Consider the following 10,929-nt stretch of genomic DNA (forward strand, 5'->3'; position numbering starts at 1 on the left):
GTTTTTATTATTTCTTTTAATTTTTTTTTTGCATTATATATTTCGTCATATGAAGTATAGTTTTTTGTGTATCAAAAATATTAAAATTATTTTCAATGAAACAAAATAACGAATTAAATTATTTTTTAAAGAGTGCTTTTGAAATAAGTTAAAATTAGATATATTAAAACGTGAATGATTGAAAACTTTTTATTTTAACACAAAATATTACTGTATAATAACATTAAAATAAATTAGTATAGAATAAAGTATTAAAATATATATAAAATAATATTTTCATTACTTTGAGATTAAGAAATAATTTTCAAAATAAATATTATATTATTGTAATATTCTTAAATATTCTTGTATATATCATTCATACAGTTTCTAAACATGGTAATGTATTAAATCAAATAAGAAAAAATAGAGATAAAATATACATTTCTTTTAACTATATTATATGTATTGTTTTTTAAATAGAACGTGTTAATTGGTGAACATAAAAACTAAAATATGATCAAGATAATGATATTACATTTTACAAGGTTTTTTAATAAAAGTTAATGCTACTATAAATAATATCTGTGTAAATAGAACGAATTTCTCTTTTTCATTATTTGTTGTCTACAAGAGAAAATAAATTTATTTCTGTTTTAAGAAATATTAATATGGATTTTCTATTTCTTAAATGTGAACAAATATGTTTAGAACGCGTATACATATATAATGAAATAGTTTTTATAGATATATTTTTTTTTTTTTTGATATAATTTTATTTATGATATTTTTAGAATTTTGATTTTTTTATTTTTCGTTTCATGAATATTATATATATTTTGTTTATTAAAAATATGATATTCTATTGTTTATTTTTTTTGTTATACAGTGCTTATGAATGGTATTAAGATCCATATATTAATGATATGTCAATAACTGTTGAAATAAAAAATAAATCATAATTAATGTGTATTTAATTATATATCTATAGACTGTTTTGCCTATTTTTTAATATATTGATAAATATTCCATTATATTCACTGTTATCTAAAGAATTAATATACATTAAATTAAAACGGCGAATTCAGAACATCATGACCGTATGAATTTCATTTTTTCCTTATTAATTACTAATATATTATTATTTGAAGGTTCTATATATTTTTAGAGACAATAAATATCTTACTCTAAAGGAATGACATTTATTTATATATATAATATTTTTTTTTCAATTGATTTTTAGTATTATGTATTGCTAGATTAACCTTTATACAAAATATATAATAAGTTGGGTCTTGTGGAAAACATAAATAATTGTAGGTGATTAACTTATTTTAGTAAACAAATATGAAACAATTAAAACTCTTTGTAAAATGGCATCAAAAAAATTTTATAATTAACAAAAATACATTGACAGTCATAGAGTAGTTCATATTATTTCCATAAACGCTTCTTTTATAGGTAAAGGATAATATTAAATGGTAATGAGAAACATAATAATGGCCATATGTTAATGAAGTTGCTAATATTATGAAAAATGTTAAATTTATAATTTTAAATGGAACACTTCGGAAATATTATTTTGCAGATGGATTTAAATCATGGAGACAATGATAAAACCCACATAATTATATTAAAAGGAAATTTGATTCTAACAATTTGAATGGAAAAGTAAATATAGGTCCTCTCAACGAAGAATTAGAAAATGAATTTATACGAATATTAAAAAAACAAATTGTACATATTAGTATTCCTGATTAACAAAATAGTACAATTAATAAACAAGGATAATTGAATCAATTAAAGAATAAATAGAGGAAATATTAATAAACATATATCATTATATATATTTCAACGTCTTGCATAATATTGAGCATATATTATATTACTCATATATTATAGAATACAACTACTCTCAATGTTCTTATAAAAATATGGAAATATCATAAGGAAATAGCAAGAATAGTGCTAACACTTCAAAAAGAATATGTTATAATTTAATGTGAAATCTTGTATTCATTTATATTTCTAATTTCCTTATTAAAAGGAATTTTTAACATTTTTTGGTTTTCTGTATTTTAGACATATTCCATATTTAAAAATATATATGTGACATGCTAATATTTATATTTTGATAACCATCAAATTATATAGTTATAAAATTAATATATAATATATCTTTTATCTTTTTAATATATATTTTAGTTTAATATATATCGAAATCATTCACGTAAGAAGTTAGCAGTGGAAAAAACATTAATATTATTAGGGAATATATAAAGAATTAATATAAAGAAATAGCCATATCATTGTATGTAACTATGAATAAAGAGAAATTACATATATATTATAATTTTGAATGGGAATGCGTGTTATCATGTGATATATAATACAAACAACCTTCGAAAGAACATTTTACAAACAATATAAATGGATAAGTTTCTCTGATTGTGTTTAATAATAAAATGAATAAATATATATAAAAAAAAATATAAAAATTAAATTTAAATATCATAAAATCATTGACAAAAATATTACACAATACATATTCCCCATGGATATAACATGAAAGAATTTGTTAGACATGTGAATTTTCTTATTGATATCTTTTATGATGATTTATATAATAAATATTTTTAGAAATTATCAAATTTGGTATCATTATATTAAGAATATTAAATCAAACAATGTAGAAAATAATAGTACAACAGATAATTTTATTAAAAGAAAATAAAAAAAAATTTACATAGAAATATAACAAAAAATTATAAAAGATATAATAAATCTTTAAATAAATTTCCAAAAGTATTGAAAAATGCAATTTAACTTAGCAATACTGTATAGTAGAACAACTCTTCTTTTAATTTACTATTTTAGAAAATGTTTTTTTATATATTTAACTTGTGTGTTGGATATTTCCCTCATTGTATTTTAAATTTAATAATTACATTTTATTATATTTCAATTACAAATATTTTATTTTTTTATAATTTTTCAAGGAATTATATATTATATTTTAAACAATATATTTTTGCTATAATATTTTTATTAATAATTTCATAATTACAATACCCCCTCATGAAACTGCTCATTTATTAAGATTAAAATTAGTTAACTATAATCTACAATAATATTCCTATTAAATATTTTTATTTTATTGAATTTATTTATTAATACAAAGTATATATTTTATGTTTGTAAGAGAATGCATAAATACTAAAAAAACTAAAGTTATGCATAACAACTTATATTTTATAATTTAGAAAAAAAGTTAATTTATTAATTATTTTTTATATATTCATTCACTTATTATGCAGTTATGCTGTTAAATATACATTATATATAATAATAATACAAAACAAATTCTCAATATAATAAGATACACTTATTACAGAAACAAACTTATAAAAATGTTTTTTTTATCATACTAAAAATTCATAAGAATAAGTAGATACTTATTTACATATTTTTAGAATTATAATTAATTCTTATTTCACTTTATCTAAAAACGCTAAAAAAAAATATTAAATAATGCATTCAATGTATTAATATGAATAATATGAGAATGTATCATAATGTAGTACACGCAATGATAAGGGTAATCCTTTGAGGATATTCTGCTTAATATGTAAGTTTAAAAAAACACAAGAAAATTTACATAACACTTATTTCTTTTTCTGAATATTTATTATTATATATCAGGTGAATTAATACAAATTATAACATAAATAAATTAAATGATAATTGACATGAATAATTCTTTCTAAATATAAAAAAGAAGTTTAATTTTTTATTTTAACATATATATAATTGATGAAAATATATTTTCATATTAGATTTATCGCTTACAGTTAATATCAATTTATTTTCTTTTAAATTTTTAAAATAATTTTTTATGTAACACAGTATAAGAAATATATATATTTTTACTTTTTATACCTTTTAAAATAGTGAATTTTTGATTTTTTTAAATAATTTTATTCTAATCAAATTAAAATAAAAACTAGTTTTAATTTTATATATAATAAAATAGTTGTGTTTGCAAACGTGTATATTTCAGTATTAGGAATGCAATTAACAAAATAAAATTTTATATTTCTGGAAGTATAATACAGAGAAAATCATATTTAATTTTTTTTAATTATACAATAAATGGAATATTTTATAATGCATAAAAAAAGAAAATAATTTTTTTTTTTAATTGATTAGAATTCAGAAAACATTTATTATTTTTATTTATATATAATAACATTTTTCATTAAATTTATGAAATTTTAAATTTCCAATACACATTATCATAAATATTATGAAATATATATTATACATTATAATAACTAGTAGAAGAAAGTAAATGAGATAATATATAAAATGCACGTTTGGACTTTCTTATCGGGTTATTAATCATGAAGAAAAATTAATCAAAAAAATATCAATAGATAAATATATATATATATTTATTTAGGATAATTTAATGAAAACATTTATATATTTTGAGGTTTATATATGTGAATTTTAAATAACTTTTTTTCTGCTTTGTATCCTCAAAATAAATACATAGAATTTTCATAAAATTAAATTTTACTAGATAGAAAATTTATATATTAAATTATATATTAATATGACAACCATACAACTAATATTCATTTAATTTTTTTCAAAATTAATAATGTTAATTTTATGTTGTAATAATATAATAATAATATAATGGAAATTTTATTATTAAAAAAAAGAATATTATTAAAATATAATTATTCACTTTTTCTAATGCATATGAAGTATATATAATAAAGCAGTATATTATGTGATGTTATCTTATATATATATATAATGCTTATATTTATAATCATTTAATTGATCTAATTTAAAATGGAAAATTCAGAAGACAATGATATGGTATATTATTAATATTATTAATATTTATGAAAATAATTATTTATAACTTATTTTAACATTTCATGTCTCATTAAAAATAACAATTTTCTTCTTTTTTAAGAGTAAAATTTATGTATTTACATAGTGAATTAATTTTGTTTTATTTTTAGGAATATATATTAAAAAAGTTACCAGAATATAAAAATTTTAATAATTTTCAAGAAAATGCTGTTACAAGCGAAAATGATAAATACTGTGAAACACTGAATAATGATGGAAGTAGCGATACAGAAGTAAAAACACTTTGTAAAACGATTGTAAGTTATTTAAGTAATATTAAAAGTAAAAAGGTAGAAATCAACAATTATGATTTCTGTCCTTATTTCACTTATTGGATATATAAAAAAATAAAGGAAAAATTCAAAACTGTGTGTAAAAATAATTTTGAAAAATGTGATATATATAGGATCTATAATATAATTCCTTATGTTTACGATAATCTAATGAATAAAAGTTGTATATTTTATTTCAATGGTAATTTTGATGAATGGAAAGAAGAAATATATTTAAATTATTATTTTAAAATATGTGACGGAATTGAAAAAAATAAACTTTGTGTTGGAAAAGATAAAGATAAATGCTGCAAATACTTTAATTATATTGAAAAAATATATGAAAAGCATATACGTAAATGCTGTACATATTATTATTCAGGAAATAATTCTAATGATTGTACAACGTATATTAAATGTGAAGAAAAGTATAACCCGTATAATCTCTTAACTAAGTTAAGTTGCAGTCATAGTTTGCCTTATGATTATCCAAAAGTACTACGAGAAAATTTAATTATTGACCGCGACGTTATAATCCAAACAATGAATTCATTTAAAATGACCATTAACGATTTAATAAATGATCCTTTCTACAAAGGAATAACATTTGGATTTATGGTCATAGGAGTACTTTTCACTTTATTCTTATTTTATAAAGTAAATAATATATCTATTTAAAAAGGAATGTATACTATATACACTTCTATATAATGCATATTTCTAAAAAAATATAATTACAATATACAAGTTTTATGATTTTTATATATTTATTTTTATACTAGGTTTCTCGCTGCGTAAAAAGTAAAAATAAAGACAAGTTTGTGGATTCAACAGGGTACTTAGAAGGATTTTATGATGGAAAAGATAGAAATATAAATTGTGAAGATAGGAAAATATGTGTGTCTTATTATTCTATATGAAACTATTTTAGAATTCTCATATATTTTATTATTTTTTTGCGAAAGTATATTAAGTTAAATTTAACTATTTTTTTGGAAGTAATTGAATTTAGTAAAAAAACAAAATGAATAAATAAAGGGAACAGAAGAAGTTATTGCCAATTTGGATAATATTCGTTTACCTATATTTATTATTTCTATGTTTATATTTATTTTAGTCATATTAAAATACTAGGATATACCTAATTTTTATAATTGTAACATATATTTATAAGTTCAACAATTAATACATATTTTAATGTATCATAAATTATGAAAATATGATAATTATTTACTTTTATTTGTACTCTGTATCTATAGATACATATAGATGAAATGGCAAAAACTGTAATATAATGTAATATATTATATATTTTTTGTTATATATAATTATATGTATGGATCAATTTATTTCAAAATTATGTATTATTGTAGCGGCCTATATTAATTACATGAATGTATTTTATTAAGAAAAAGTGTATAAATAAACAGAATATACTAAAATTTTATTAAAATGATACGCCAATAATATAATAAATAAATATATATTTATATATCTTTTTAAAGAAATAATAAGTATATATTTTATTTATTAATTACGAAAATAATAGTATTTTTTAATTTGTATTTATTCGATGAAGGATATATATTTATTATTTCAATATTTTATATCATATTTGGATAGAATATATAATTATTTTTTAATTAAAATTCCTTATTTTGTATAGAGAATATACACGAGTACATATATAGTATTAGTCACTTCAAAATATGTTAAATATTTGATATTAAACGAATTAAATAGAAGAAAAAAGAAAAATATATATTTTTATTATCTAAATAATTAAGAACATTTTAAATTATATAATAATAATTTAAATAAAATTAAATCCGAAGTAGAAATAATATTATTATGCACTTAATTCTTTGATATTTAGGTAATATATTTTATAAAATTAAAGATTTTACTATATTTTTTACATGATGTTTCATTTTTATACGTAGTTACTAAATGAATATATATAAATGAGATTTTCATCAGTCCAATATATGGTAATTTTTTAACAAATAGCAATATATTGTAATAGTATTTATTAAAGGAGTGTTTATTATTTATGAGAGAAGAACAATTATATTTATATCATATATATGTGAAGCATAATAATAGATATTATACTAAGTGCTCTTTTTTTTTTTTTAATATTACATTCAGCTGATTTTGAAGTATTATGTATTACTTTGGAATTAAATACTAGTCACGTAGAAATATTATTGGAATAAAATATTTCTTACCATGGTTATAATATAATTCATAATGTAAGGAAAATATGTACTAATAATATGGAAAATTTATAAAATAAACAAACAGTCACTATGAACTAGTAATTTTATTTTAAATGTGAAAATTTATTTTAGTATATCCAGTTATATGGTTTTATAAATATTACTATTAAAAATTAAATTAATATTAAACAATATCTTCAACACATAATTAAGGAATAATAAATATAATTAATTACATTTTATTTTTTCTCTTTTAGTAATTTTTGTTTTTTAAATAATTTTAATTTAAGTTTTGTATTTTGCGTTATTTTTTAAATTAATTGTATGTTTTAGAATTATCATTGATCTTATGTTTAGTCTTCATATCTTTTAAACATTACGATGCATAATTTCTTAATGTATTATAAAATTTTGAATTCTATTATTTAAATATTTTATTAAAAAAAATGATCTTACTAATAATATATTTTTTTTTTTGGATATTATATTCATAATAAGGAACATATATAATACATGTAAACATATAACCTATGAAGAAGTATCTATACTTTATAAAAATTTGTTTATAAAGAAAATTATTAATTTTTTGAAATATAACTAAAAAGGTAAAGAAAGTATATTGCTATTATTAAATTTTTGTGATTTTATATTAAATCATTCTTTAATGTATAACTATTAAGCTTCAACTTTTTGATGAACGATGTAGATTTATGCTAGATATTCAAGTGGAATGTTCATTAACATTTTAAAACATTAATAATATACTTTATTAAAATTTCATTATTAAGTAATTTTATTAAACATAATATAAAATATCATGTTATGATAAAAAAAAATATATTAATAATTATATTAAATAATTTACTTATTTTTATTCAGCATGGTGCATTAGAATTGTACATGATTGTTAATCATTTGGAAATATAAGTTCTCATTAAGCTAATAAATAATTTTTTATTTTTATAGAATTATGTTATTTTAATACGATATTAAACAGGACTTAAAAATATGCAGAAAAATGAATAAAAAATAGTTGTTATATCCATAAAAAGATAAGCATAGTTATTTGAATATTTATGTAAATAATGAATTCATTCGTTAAGAATTTTATTATAGATATTTCGTTTCTTGTATTTTATTATGAAGTTATATAATATGTATATATTTATAAAGTAAATATGTGTATTTAGTAAACATATAACTACTTGAATATAAATTATTGCATTACTAAAAAATGTATTATTTATTATTTAACATGAAAAAAAGTATTTATTTAATTTACATTTATTAATACAATCATATATGTAAAAAAAACAAAATATAAAAAAGACACAGTAATTACATCAAAGTATAATTTTACAGAAATTATGTAAACAAATTTTTATTTTTTATCATGAATGTTTTATCGTTAGTTTATAAATCTATTTTCCCAAAGCGCCTTTTTTTAAAATTCTACGTTGGATAATTGCATTTTCTATTTTTTATTATGCACGAAACAACATATTACATTTATAAAAACACATTTTATACAAGTTTATAATAATATATGAATTAATAATACATAAAATAAATAAAGACATGTACAAAGGCATGTATAATAAATAAAGTATTATAAGCAATGAAATATTAGATATGATTTAATGTGTGTTATTATTTACATAAGTAATAAGTAATGCAAAGAATTAACATTATATTATACAAAAAGATATCTAATGGAATAAATTAATAAAATATATATTGCTAGAATATTCATAAAATTTCTACAATATTGTTAAAATTCATGTGCGATATAAAGGATGAATAATTCCTAATAATATGACATTTTTTTTAATAATATGATATGTATATCAAATATCATTAAGCACTAAATAAATCCAATGGTATATTCTATTTGGATAAGCAACATAAGAATATAGTAACTTAATTCAATAATAACAATAAACGTTATACATTCAATTGGTGCATGTTATATTGTTCAATTCTGAATTCATTGAAAATCTTCATATTTTGTTTTTACATATATATACATACAAGGCTTAATTTAATGTTCAGTTATCATATATATCGAATATATCAAATATATGTATAAAATAAAAAAATGTATTGTGAAATGATATAATTGAATTACACTAAGGTAAATTATACTTTTATTGTATTATTATTTTTTACAAATATTATTTTTAAGTTTTTTTATCTATATTGAAATTTATTTGGAAGCAAAATCAATAATCACAAAAAGTTTAATGGAAAAATAATCTTTGCAATAATGTATATTTATTACAATAAATGGATAATTTTTTTTATCTAAAATCTATAATGAAATTTCATATTTACTTTAATATTTTTTATTTTGGGTAATTATTTTAATAAGGAATCCTTGGATAAAATTCCTTTAGGAATGTAAATTTGATAATGGTATAACTTTAATAATGATATAAAGGCATATATGATGCGAAAAATGTATAAAAAGAATTAAATTAATTTTATTATGAATTCATACTATAAATTTTTTTGTGAAATATAAAAAAAAAAAAGAAACTTATACCTAAAACTTAAAAAAAAAATAAAATAAAAGATTATATCTGAAATAGAATTATGTAAAACTTGAAAAAAAAAAAAATACAATAATTTTGTTAATTTTAATACTTTTACATAATAAGTGAACATAAAATTATGATTTTTTATAATAAAAAATAATTTTTTGTCATATTAACAATTGTGGCAATCAAAATAAATCATTGGAAAAATTAAAACTTTTAAATAATCAATATATCCATTAACTAATAATTATTATGAATTTAATTTTTATATGCAATTAATACATTTTAATGTCTAGTATTCTGTTTTTCTCGGCAAAATTTTATTATTTAATACACAAAGCATATATGTACGAATTATATAAATTAATTAACATGTATAGGACAAATATAAAACATAATAATGTTGTATTTTTTAAAATTCATATATATATCGAAAAAGGAATAAAAATATAAGAGTAGATAAAAAAAATTGCGAATACAATGAAACTAATAATACAAATATAACTTTGGGAAAATAACTAAAACTATTATAAATAGATGATTTTCCTATATAAATAATAAAAAAAAATATTAAAAGTGTCTAATTCAAAATTTCACGTTTTGTTATGTAATTTATGCAAAGTTAATTTGTATAAATAAACACAAAAAATATAAATTATATATATTTGATTCCGGTTGATATAAAAATATCATTAAATGAATATTTTTAGATAAAAATTGAAAAGAATAAATTCACCTGCATATACATAACAAGAATTTCTATATACTATTAAATACCTAAAATGTTATTTATATTAAAATAAATGAATTCAATATAAATTTTTACAAGTAACATTATTTAATATAGTCCTAAGAAAAACTTAAATTCCTTATCCTCATTTGTATTGTTATCATTAAAATTGTCAGTATATTTAGATAAGCAAATATAAATTAAAGTAAAAAAAAATAATGGAAAGAATATGAATATAGATATATATAATGGAA

General features: G+C 17.4%; 1 protein-coding gene across 1 annotated transcript; it reads left to right on the plus strand.

The window, feature by feature from the left end:
- Positions 1 to 4,845: 4,845 nt before the first annotated feature.
- PmUG01_10052000 (PIR protein) lies at positions 4,846 to 6,103 on the plus strand (the record flags this gene model as incomplete). Its single annotated transcript, XM_029005721.1, has 3 exons — positions 4,846 to 4,872; positions 5,022 to 5,840; positions 5,966 to 6,103. 3 exons carry the CDS (start codon positions 4,846 to 4,848, stop codon positions 6,101 to 6,103), a joined length of 984 nt encoding a protein of 327 aa, XP_028862282.1.
- Positions 6,104 to 10,929: the final 4,826 nt, after the last annotated feature.

Source organism: Plasmodium malariae, assembly GCF_900090045.1.
Source record: "Plasmodium malariae genome assembly, chromosome: 10".
NCBI classification, from domain to species: Eukaryota; Apicomplexa; class Aconoidasida; order Haemosporida; family Plasmodiidae; genus Plasmodium; species Plasmodium malariae.